General features: G+C 41.6%; 1 protein-coding gene across 1 annotated transcript in view; it reads right to left on the reverse strand.

The window, feature by feature from the left end:
- The window catches only part of LOC132823894 (uncharacterized), a 26,080-nt gene continuing 13,244 nt past the window's right edge, over positions 1–12,836 (reverse strand). The window contains exons 3-4 of the mRNA XM_060837998.1: positions 5,785–5,882; positions 1–467 (exon numbers count right to left, since the gene is read on the reverse strand). Of these exons, the coding sequence (XP_060693981.1) occupies positions 302–467; positions 5,785–5,882 (264 nt within the window). The 3' untranslated portion in view covers positions 1–301. The remainder of the gene's footprint in view (positions 468–5,784; positions 5,883–12,836) is intronic.

Below are 12,836 nucleotides of genomic sequence, written 5' to 3' on the forward strand. Positions count from 1 at the left end.
AGGTAGTTTTATTTTTGGGCTGTGTTGGACAGAGTCATACAAAGGTATATTTGGAGTGACAAAGTTGAAGGAATAGATGAGCACATTATTTCAGGAGTCTGAGACTGCTCTAGGAATTATTAATGATTGCCTCCATTATCATCCATTCCATCTCTTTTCCATATCCTCCACAGCTCTGCCAGCCACTGAGTTCTTGCAGATAATTAACGAATTATAGCTCCTTGTCATCTCATGAAATATCTTCAGAGCAACACTCTCGTACACATTTTTAGTGGAAACAGTGTTCTAATGTCAAACCATGTCATGTATGGCTGCTTACTGTGTTTTCACAGACTGACAATGCCTGATTAATGTGCATCTCATACCAGTATTGTAATTTTCTCACTATATCCACAGTGACAGGAATAGGTGAGCTTGCTGGCTGCCCTATATGCATGCTAACCTCCTGGGATAAATGTAACTGTCTCCTGTTGGGAAAGAAGTAAAACAGGGAATTAATACAAATCATTAATAATCTCTTGGGCAACAGGAACTCAGAAATCAGAGAAAATACTATGAATTTAATTGTTAAGCTTTGTGGTCCCATTCTGTGGCTTTGTGGTAATGCTTGGAATAATATACTTTAAATCTAAATGGAAACAGAAAATGCTGGAGACACCTCGCAGGTCCAGCAGAATGTATGGGAAGAGAAACAGAGTTAACGTTTTTAGTCTAATGTGATTTCTTCAGAATGTTAACTTTGTTTCTCTCTTTGCAGTTGCTGTTAGGCTAGATGCTTTTTCCAGCATTTTCTATTTTTATTTTCAATTTCCAGCAGCTGAAGTATTTTGTTTTTCTAGTGGAATTCCATCTTTGTCTAACACATAAATTTGATTTCAACAAAAGAAAGGAAACAAATTTAGGAATTCAATTTTTTTCTTTCCATAATAGATGTAGAAATAAATTAATTCAGTCTCTTTGTATGGGAAAGATATGTATTTGAACTCTTCCTTTCATTCGGACATGATCCTGACCAGGCCACATAAACTGGGCACTGTAGCCTATGAATCATAACAGCAATGCCGAAGTGCTGTGGATCAGCACAAGAACTCACCAGTCCAAACCAAAATTACTCCAGTCCTGACACCCATCCAGCAATGTGGAAAATTTCCCACACATGACTCATGCATAGAGACAGAGTCACACAGTTGTACAGCACAGAAGCAAATCCTGTGGTCCAATTTGTCCATGCCAACTAGATATCCTAAATTAATCTAGTCCCATTTGCCAGCACTTAGCCTATATCTCTAAATCCTTCATATTAATATACCAATCCAGATGCCTTTTCAATGGAGTAATTGTACCGGCTCCCACCACTTCAGTTACCTTAGGTCCTTTTAAAATCTTTTTCCTCTCACCTTAACCTGAGCTCTCTGGTTTTGGATTCTACCCTGGGAAAACAATCTTGGCTACTCACCCTATCCATGCCCCTCATGATTTTCTGAACCTCTGCATAAGGTCATCCCTCAGTCTCTGATGCTCCAGGAAAAATAGCCCCAGCTTAATCAGCCTCTCCCTATAACTCAAACCCTCCAACTCCAGTAAAATCCTTGTAAATCTGTTCGGAACCCTTTCAAGTTTCACATCTTCCCTACACTCGGGAGACCAGAATTCAAACCAGTATTTCAAAAGTGGCGACAACATGACCTCCCAATTCCTATACTCAATGTACTGACCAAGAAAGGCAAGCATACAAGTGCTTTCTTCACCGCCCTGTCTACCTGAACTCCATTTTCAAGGAACTATGAACCTGCATCCTGAGGTCTCTTTGATCGGCAACTCTCCCCAGGACCTTACCATTAAGTGTGTAAGTCCAGCCCTAGTTTGCCATTCCCAAAATGCAACACATCTTGTTTATCCAAATTAAACTCCATCTGCCGCTTCTTAGCCCATCCATCCATCTGATCAAGATACCGTTCTATCCTGAGATAACCTTCTTGGTTGTCCACTACACCACATGTTTTGGTGTCATCTGCAAACTGACAAAACTTCCTTCTATATTCACATGCAAATCATTGAAAGGAATCACAGAAAGCAGTGGACCCAGTACCCGATCTTTGCGACACACCACTGATTACAGGCTTCTTGTCCGAAAAACAACCCTCCACCACCACTTTCTGTCTCCAACCGTCAAGCCAATTTATTATCCAAATAGCTAGTTCTTCCTATACTCCGTGTGCTCTAACCTTGCTAAACTATGCGGAAACTTGCTGAACACCTTGCTGAAGTCACACAAACATCAACCAGCATTGTACCTTCATTAATCTTGTTCACTTCTTCAAAAAACACCTCTATTAAGTTAGTTAGACACAATTTCCCTCATACAAAGCCATGTTGACTATCCCTAATCAGTCCTTGCCTTTCCAAATACATGTAAATCCTATTCCTCAGAATCCTGTCCAACAACATACCCATCCCTATATGAGGCTCACCGGTCTGTAGTTCCCTGGCTTTTCCTTACCACCGTTCTTAAATAATAGCACCACATTAGCCACTCTCCAGTCTTACAGCACCTCAGCCATGGCTATCGAAGATACAGATTTCTCAGCAAGGGGCCCAGCAATCACTTCCCTACCTTCCCACAAAGTTCTGGGATACATCTGATCAGGTCCCAGGGATGTATCCACCTTTATGCATTTAAAGACACCCAGCACCACCTCCTCTGTAATATGGTCATTTTTTCAAGATATTGCTATTTCCCTAAGTTCTCTAGTTTCAACATCCTTCTCCATGATATTACTGACATTAGTATCTAGCAATCTCCTATAGTTCCCTACATAGATGGCCTTGTTGATCTTTTAGGGGCACTATTCTCTCCCTAGTTACTCTTCTGTCTTTAACGCATTTGTAGAATCTCTTTGGATTCTCTTTAACTCTAAGTGCCAAAGATATCTTATGTTGCTTTTTTGCCTCCTGATTTCTTTCTAGAGTATACTCCTGCTCCCCTAGTATTCCTCTCGGGATTCAGTAGATCCCAGCTGTTTATATCTAAAATATGCCTTTTTCTTGACCAGAGCCTCAATTTCTCTAGTTATCCATCAGTCCTGATACCTACCAGCCTTGCCCGTCATATGAACAGAAACATATTAAATGAGATTAGATTACTTACAGTGTGGAAACAGGCCCTTCGGCCCAACAAGTCCACACCGACCTGCCAAAGCGTAACCCACCCAGACCCATTCCCCTACATGTACCCCATCACCTAACACAACGGGCAATTTAGCATGGCCAATTCACCTTATCTGCACATTTTTGGACTGTGGGAGGAAACCGGAGCACCCGGAGGAAACCCACGTAGACATGGGGAGAATGTGCAAAGTCCACAGAGTCAATTGCCTGAGGCGGGAATTGAACCCGGGTCTCTGGCATTGTGAGGCAGCAACGCTAACTGCTGTGCCACCGTGCTGCCTCTAAGAAGTGCACACCGCCCCTCCGAACAGAAACCCACCCAAACTTGTTCCCCTATCCTATATTGACTCCTGACTAATACATCTAACACTGTGGGCAATTTAGCATGGCCAATTCACCTAACCTGCACATCTTTGGATTGTGGGAGGAAACCGGAGCACCCAGGGGAAACCCACAGGGAGAATGTGCAAACTCCACACAGACAGGCGGGAATCAAACCCAGGACCCTGGTGCCGTGAGGCAGCAGTGCTAGCCACTGTGCCGCCTTTGGCTATTGCCTTTGGATTCTCAATATTTCTTTTTGAAGGCCTCCCACTTTCCATCTCTCCCTTTACCTGCAAATAACCTCCTCCAATACTGTTCTTGCCTAATACTGCAGGTAGTGGAGTGCCCCCTTTAAGTAGAATAGCAGCTTTTCTGGGTGACACTGAAAGCAACTTTGGCCAACTAAATTGCATATTGGGAAATCTGGCTGACAGAACGGCATGCTGGGAATGGATCAAACCAGACAGGTATGAAAACCAGTTCCTTAATTGATTATCCTGCATAGGTATTAACGAGACAGTGGAACTGCGATATTAAGCCAGGAAGCTTGCAACATTCACTGCCAAATTGAATCAAACGAGACAGATATGTAACCCATTCACCTTGGTGATGATGGAATGGATTGTTGATGAGACAACGCTGCAAATTTTGGGTGGAACAATAGGTCTGAGTTTCATTCGAACTGTCTTTGAGACAGCTCAACTTCTAAGGTCAGGTCAGTCAATCGAGGAAATTACAATATCCAATACTGTCTCTTTAACAGCCCTTCCAGAGATAGAAACTCAATTTAAATTACCATAATTACATTGTTGCATCAAACAACTGCTTAGCCACTGTACTTGGTAATGACCTGGATAACTAGTTAAAAGAAGCCACTCAAATCAGCGGCTTCTGTCACCCACACTCCAGAGAACATTAGGACCAAAAAGCAGGAACTTTCGGAGTAGGAAGTTCAGCCTCAACTCCAGTTTGAGCAGCTGTCATCGGGCTAGTATACACATTCTAACATCTTGCGCTCCCAAAGCGGATTTTAAAATAGCATATGGGCATGGACATTTAAGGCCTGTCAGATTACTTGGGATATGAGTGGGAAAGACTGGTTTTGTAACGTTGTGTATATTTTATATATATCTTATGTTTCAATGATAATTAACCATGTCTTATTATTAATATGAAACAAGTCCCACATAAGCACACAAAAATGAAGCTTACAATATCATCAAATTGGCCTCACTCAATTTTAGAAATTTAGCTTTTAGATCAGGTCAATCCTTTTCTATAACTATTTTAAAACTAATAGAATTATGGTCGCTGGCCCCAAAGCAATCCCACACTGACGCCTCAGTCATTTGCCCTGCCTGATTTCCCAAGAGTAGGTCAAATTTTGCTCCTTCTCTAGTAGGTACATTCACATACTGAATCAGAACATTTTCTCACACACACCGAACAAATTTCTCTCCATCCGATCCCTTAACACTATGGCAGTCCCAGTCTGTTGTGGTTCTGTTCGCCGAGCTGGAAGTTTTTGCTGCAAACGTTTCGTTCCCTGGCTAGGGAACATCATCAGTGCTATTGGAGCCTCCTGTGAAGCGCTGCTTTGATGTTTCTTCTGGTATTTATAGTGGTTTGTTCTTGCCGCTTCCGGGTGTCAGTTTCAGCTGTAGTAGTTTGTATGTGGGGTCCAGGTCGATGTGTCTGTTGATGGATGTTCTTGCCGTTTCCGGGTGTCAGTTTCAGCTGTAGTGGTTTGTATATGGGGTCCAGGTCTATGTGTCTGTTAATGGAGTTTGTGGATGAATGCCATGCCTCTAAGAAACATCAAAGCAGCGCTTCACAGGAGGCTCCAATAGCACTGATGATGTTCCCTAGCCAGGGAACGAAACGTTTGCAGCAAAAACTTCCAGCTCGGCGAACAGAACCACAACAACGGACACCCGAGCTACAAATCTTCAACCAGTCCCAGTCTGTTTTGGAAGTTAAACTGCCCTACCATTACAACCTTATTATTCTTAGATATCTGAGATCTACTTGCAATCTACATGCTCTTACATAAAACAGAAATCAATTATGGCCAATCACTGCCACATTTACTCACAATCAATTTAAGATCTGAAATAAACTTCTTGTATGCTGCACCACTCCTCTGCTCAGAATCCTTTCTACCAAATCCATATGCATTTAAAGATGTTGTTCAAATAGTTGAAATGTTTTAGAATCCCATACTGAAGATATATCAGAGCTGTTGTGCCAATCAGTTAACTTGTGCTGTGAAATGCTGACAGACTTGCTTACCTGGTTTTGTTTCCTTTGGCATGTCCAGACAGTTTCAAATGGAGGACCCTCCCAGCTTTTAGTGGAAAGGATGACATGATATAGGACTCCGATAAACCCTGATAAGTGTATGAAAAAATGAAAATAAAGCAAGCAATAGATTATCATGGGCCTGAACTGATTGTAGACATCTAACTTTTTCACATTGAATATTTTCTAAGTCCTTAGAAGTCCTTGCTTCCAAGGATGTACAGGACTAACTTTGTCTGTGCTTGCTCCCCTTTCTTGTAGTTCTGTTTTTGTTTTTGTTTTCTTGTCAAAATCCCTTGCTCCAACCTCAAATACATCTTCTTTGCCTTGTTTGTATTCATCTGTATTTTGTTTTTATCATTTAATGTCATTGCAATATGTATGGCCTTTTATATCCTAAATTGACTTGGGAATTGAACAAATATTTTTACATGTTGTAATCAATAAAGGTTCTAATTAGGAAAAAGTACTTGATAATTATTTTGGTGCGACATTTAGTTAAATAGAAGAGATTTAGAACCATAGTCACCCTAGCTCAATGGTAGAAACATAGGAATAGACCATTCAGCTAGTTGAGCCTTCCCCATTATTCAATATGATCAATGCTGATTGAAGTATTCAATGATCTCAATCTATCCCCATAACCTTGGGCATTAGTGGTATGTAGAAACCTATCAATTTCTACTTCAAACATAATTAAAACATAATCAGAGGCCTTCACAGCCCTCTGAATTCTAAAGGTTCACAACGTGAGTAAAACAGTTTCTCCTCATCTTGGATCTAAATGGCATCCCCGTTATTTTTAAACTGGCACTCCAGTTCAGTCAGAAAGCTACGGGCCAATCCCCATGCCAGCAATAGACATCACTCTGACAATTCAGAGCCAGAATTAGAGACTGCTGTTTCATTACAGATGTTGTGTCTAACCTCAAAATGCAAACTGCAAAATTGCTTGCCCTCTCAGGCAAAAGGTGCTATGATACTATTTGAAGATGCACAATAAGTTCCTGCAGTCTGAAAATGTACCTTACTTTTGGAGTACATTATGGCAATATTTTCTTAATTATATAGTATAAGCGTATTTCAAACTCATTTGTTCGAACTATGAAATGGAAATTGGGATAGCACGGTAACTCAGTGGTTAGCACTACTGCCTCACAGCACCAGGGACCTGGGTTCGATTCCCGTCACAGGTAACTATCTGTGTCCAGTTTGCACATTCTCCCAATGTCTGTGTGGGGATGCTCTGGTTTCCTCCCACAATCTAAAGATGGGCAGGCCGGATGAATTGGCCATGATAAACTGCCCATAGTGATAGGTGCATTAGTATTAATATAGGGTAAGGGAAAGGGTCTGGTGTGGACTTGTTGGGCCGAAGGCCTGTTTCCATACTGTGGGGAATCTAATCTAATTAGTGATCTAATCTAATTCCCTGATGCCCCACAGGATACAACAAAGCAGTGATCAACACAAACATACATTAAATAAAAACATAAAAAGATTTGCAGTGTTACAGTGCTCTTCATATTCACTTAAGGACAAACCAAGGTGAACAGCTTTTTAAGTGTTTTGTCACTAATGCATAATTATAATGTTATATATTTAATGAAGTAAGGCACAAACGAGCAAGGGTAATGTCAGTAAACACTTTCAACAGCTAGTAGTTAGGGTATAGAATGCAAGGTCTGGAAATGTGGTGGAGGCAGGTTCAATTGATGCATCCAGGAGGGCACTGGATGATTATTTGGATAGAACTGGTGTGCAATGATTTGGGAAAAGGCAGGAGATTGACACTAGGAAATAGAACTTGTGCAAGTACAAAACTGCCTCCTTCTGCGCCATAACAATTCAGTGAAAAAAATGCTAATTTTTGTTTTAAGTGAACAGACCTAAGGGATAGGAGTGGGACTGTGGGGAGGGAGATGGGGGGGTAATTGTGATAGGTCGTTGGGAAGTGTGGAGTAGAAAGGTGGGAAAGAATGCCTCATCTTCTGCCTTGGGACCCTTCAAACACATGGCATCAACATCAACTTCACTAGTTTACAAATCTCCCCTCCCTCCACCTCATTCCCAGATCCAATTCTCCATCTCAGCACCATCCTCTTGACCTGTCCTACCTGTCCATGTTCACTCTCACCTATCCACTCCACCCTCCCCACCAACTTATCACAATTACCCCCATCTGCATCCACCGATCACATTCCCATCTACCTTCCCCCGTAGCCCTTTCCCCACACTTTTATTTATCTCATCCCCCTTCCCCCACATTCCTGATAAAGGGCTTATGCCTGAAATGTTGATTCTCCTGCTCTTGCAATGCTTTTCCAGTGCCACCCTTTTCGACCTCTGACTCTCCAGCATCTACAGTCCTCACTTTCTCCCAAACCTCAAAGGATGGCTGTTCTTGTTGATTCCCGACAAACAGAAAGAAAGAGGCTTGATTTGTAATCTCTGTATCAATCACAGGGGGAGACATCTAGAATTCAATTAATTCTTCTGAGAAAAAACAGAAGTCTTGAAAATTCCTACAAAAAATTCCAGCATAATTGACTTTGTGGAACAAAGATTTGTCAAAAAGTTAATGGAGGTTTTGATCTGTAGAAGACAGATTCTGACATATCTTAAGCAGAACTCCAAGAACAGCTCCAAGAGACACAATCAGAGAAAGAAAGGTTCTCAAAAGGGACACAAAAAAAGGCAATCCAGCTAAAGGACACCTTGCTGTCCTGAACCAGGCTGCCATGGGCTGTAACCTGCAGTGTCAAACTTAAATAAAGGAGCCTTCACTCTGCCCCAGAACCTGATCTGCTCAATTCACCTGTTGGAAGCTAAGTATTCAACTGCAGAATTTTGACATATGCTGAATTCTGACTTCAATCTTTTTACCCCTTCACCTCAAAGAGAAATCCTCAAGTAAGTAACAGGCTTTTGGCAATAACTGATTGATCTTACTTTAAAGTTAAATCTGTAGGTTAATTCATTTTTTAAATTTGGTAACTTTCAGCAATAATACTGTAGTTAACCTTTATCTTGTTTAAGAATAAAGTATTGTTGCTGGTTATTTTTAAATAGGGGACTCAAGAATAACTAAAAGTGAGCTAACCAAACTATGTAAATTGGCAATTTACAGATTACAGACATGTGTATTCATATCTGTAGTCACTATTGTAATTTAACAGCCAAATTGTGCATAGCAAGTTCCCACAAATAGTAATAATGATTGAGGATGATCAGCCATGATCATAATGAATGGTGGTGTAGGCTCGAAGGCAGAATAGCCTCCTCCTGCACCTATTGTCTATTGTAATGTGACCATGATCAGCCTGTTGATTTTAGCACGTTGGTTGTCCTATAAATATTGACCACGACATAGGGAAGATTTCCCCTGCTTCAAATGATGGGATTTTGAAAAAAAAATTTTCTTTACAAAATTATAAAATTACAAAAAGTATAAAAATATAATATTATAACAACCAAAATAATAAACAATAAGCTAACTACTATATTACTCTACAAAAGAACTCAACTACACACATTACACATGAATAAATAACATCACTCAATGTAACAAGACCCCAGCTCTCAACCTTCAAGAGCATCAATTGTTAAACCCACGTTTGCTCAAAATTCTTCCTCTCAGGATGAGGCTTATTAAATGACCACCATGGCTAGACGAAAGCCCTAATTAAAATGGCGGACAGATCTGCTTCCAAATAATTCAAAAAGGGTTGCCATGTCTTATAAAAATTGCCTGTTTTCTGGTGCACCATGTTTGTAAGAAAGTCCAAAGGAATGTCTTCCATAATTCACTTATGCCACCCTGACAGACCCGGGGGTTCTCAGACACCCAGCAATGTTCTTCCTCGCACAAAAAGTGAGGATGCTTAAACGCTTTTTCCCATGTATATCTAAGGGAGATAAATTCGGCAAACCCAGGAGAAGAGAAATCGGGTCCACCTCGACTTCAGTCCCCAAGACCTTCTCTATTACTCCTGCCAGTATGTAGCGCCTGTGGCAAGACCACAGACAATGTGTAAGGGTACCTGTATTTATTTTACATTTGGGGCACATTGAAGACACACCCTGCTTAAATTTCACAAGGCAATCTGGGGCTAGGTGAGCCCTATGAAGAATCTTTAACTGCATGGCATAGGTCCTGTTACATATCGAAATCTCCTTCACATTCTCGCAAATGTCCTCCCAAACTTCCAGAGTTATCTCCACTCTAACTCTCCCTCCCAAACCTCCTGTAATTACCTGATGTCAACCGAGCAACCTCCCTCCAACAAATGTTAGAGAGTACTCACAGAAAGAGTGCTCTTAGCCTGAAGCATCCTCAATTCCATATCAGATCTAGAACACTTAGTCAGAAGCGTAATTTCTTTTGGGGTAAAATCTCTGATCCAAAAAAGAAAGAAGAGGACCCTACTCAATAATGCATATTTATAAGTTATTTAGAGTCATAGAGATGTGCAACACGGAAACAGACCCTTCAGTCCAACCCGTCCATGCCGGCCATATATCCCAACCCAATCTAGTCCCACCTGCCAGCACCCGGCCCATATCCCTCCAAACCCTTCCTATTCATATACCCATCCAAATGCCTCTTAAATGTTGCAATTGTACCAGCATCCACCACATCCTCTGGCAGCTCATTCCATACACGTACCACCCTCTGCTTGAAAAAGTTACCCCTTAGGTCTCTTTTATACCTTTCACCTCTCACCCTAAAATTATGCCCTCTAGTTCTGGATTCCCTGAAAAGACTTTGCCGATTTATCCTATCCATGCGCCTCATAATTTTGTAAACCTCTATAAGGTCACCCCTCAGCCTCCGACACTCCATGGAAAACAGCCCCAGCTTGTTCAGCCTCTCCCTATAGCTCAACACCCTTGTAAATCTTTTCAGAACTCTTTCAAGTTTCACAACATCTTTCCGATAGGAAGGAGACAAGAATTGCATGCAATATTCCAACAATGGCCTAACAAATGTCCTGTTGCTTCTGTACATGACCACTCAACTCCTGTACTCAATTCTCTGACCAATAAAGGAAAGTATACCAAACGCCTTCTTCACTATCCCATCTACCTGCTTCTCCAATTTCAAGGAACTATGAACCTGCACTCCAAGGTCTCTTTGTTCAGCAACACTCCCTTGGACCTTACCATTAAGTGTATAAGTCTTGCTAAGATTTGCTTTCCCAAAATGCAGCACCTCGCATTTATCTGAAGTAAACTCCATCTGCCACTTCTCAGCCCATTGGCCTATCTGGCCCAGATCCTGTTGTAATCTGAGATAACCCTCTTCGCTGTCCACTGCACCTCCAATTTTGGTGTCATCTGCAAACTTACTAACTGTACCTCTTATGCTCACATCCAAATCATTTATGAAAATGACAAAAAGTAGAGGACGCAGCACCAATCCTTGTGGCAAACCACTGGTCGCAGGCCTCCAGTCTGAAAAACAACCCTTCACCCTCTGTCTTCTACCTTTGAGTCAGTTCTGTATCCAAATGGCCAGTCCTCCCTGTATTCTATGAGATCTAACCTTGCTAATCAGTCTTCCATGGGGAACCTTGTCGACCGCCTTACTGAAGTCCATTTAGATCAGATCTATTGCTCTGCCCTCATCAATCTTCTTTGTTACTTCTTCAAAAAACTCAATCAAGTTTGTGAGACATGATTTCCCAAACACAAAGCCATGTTGACTATCCCTAATCAGTCCTTGCCTTTCCAAATAAATGTACATCCTATCCCTCAGGATTCCCTCCAACAACTTGCCCACCACTGAGGTCTATAGCTCACCAGTCTATAGTTCCCTGGCTTGTCTTTACCACCCTTCTTAAACAGTGACACCACGTTTGCCAACCTCCAGTCTTCCGGCACCTCACCTATGACTATCGATGATACACATATCTCAGCAAGAGGCTCAGCAATCATTTCTGTAGCTTTCCACAGAGTTCTCGGGTACACCTGATCAGGTCCTGGGGATTTATCCACCATTAACCGTTTCAAGACTTCCAGCACTTCCTCCTCTATAATCTGGACATTGTGCAAGATATCACCATTTATTTCCCTACAGTCTATATCTTCCATATCCTTTTCCACAGTAAATACTGATGCAAAATATTCATTTAGTACCTCCCCCATTTTCTGTGGCTCCACACAAAGGCTGCCTTGCTGATCTTTGAGGGGCCCTATTCACTCCCTAGTTACCCTTTTGTCCTTAATATGTTTGTAAAAACTCTTTGGATTCTCCTTAATTCTATTTGCCAAAGCTCTCTCATGTCCCCTTTTTGCCCTCCTGATTTCCCTCTTAAGTATACTCCTACTTCCTTTAAACTCTTCTAAGGATTCACTCGATCCATCCTGTCTATACCTGACATATGCTTCCTTCTTTTTCTTAACCAAACCCTCAATTTCTTTAGTCATCCAGCATTCCCTATATCTACTAACCTTCCCTTTCACTCTGACAGGAATATACTTTCCCTGGATTCTTGTTATCTCATTTCTGAAGGCTTCCCATTTTCCCAGTCCCAGTTCCTAACCATCTCCTGAGTTCATCAGCCTTCCCTGTTAGGCCCCTTGCATTGAAATAAATGCAGTTTAATTTATTATTCCTACCTTGTCCCTGCCTGCCCTGACTGTTTGACTCACTTCTGTTCTCAATTGTACCAGTCTCAGAATGATCTCTTTCCTCACTATCTCCCTGGGCTTCCCTCCCCTCCCCCCTTCAAAACACACACACAAACACACACTACGAGTTTAAATCCTTCCACGCAATTCTAGCAAATTTCCCTGCCAGTATATTAGTCCCCTTCCAATTTATGTGCAAACCGTCCTTCTTGTACAGGTCACTTCTACCCCAAAAGATATTCCAATGATCCAAAAATGTGAATCCTTCTCCCATACACCAGCTCCTCAGCCATGCATTCATCTGCTCTATCCTCCTATTCCTGCCCTCACTAGCGTGTAGCACTGGGAGTAATCCAGATATCACTACCCTCGAGGACCTCCTTTTTAAATTTCTGCCTAACTTTCTG

Source organism: Hemiscyllium ocellatum, chromosome 17 (genome assembly GCF_020745735.1).
Source record: "Hemiscyllium ocellatum isolate sHemOce1 chromosome 17, sHemOce1.pat.X.cur, whole genome shotgun sequence".
NCBI classification, from domain to species: domain Eukaryota; kingdom Metazoa; phylum Chordata; class Chondrichthyes; order Orectolobiformes; family Hemiscylliidae; genus Hemiscyllium; species Hemiscyllium ocellatum.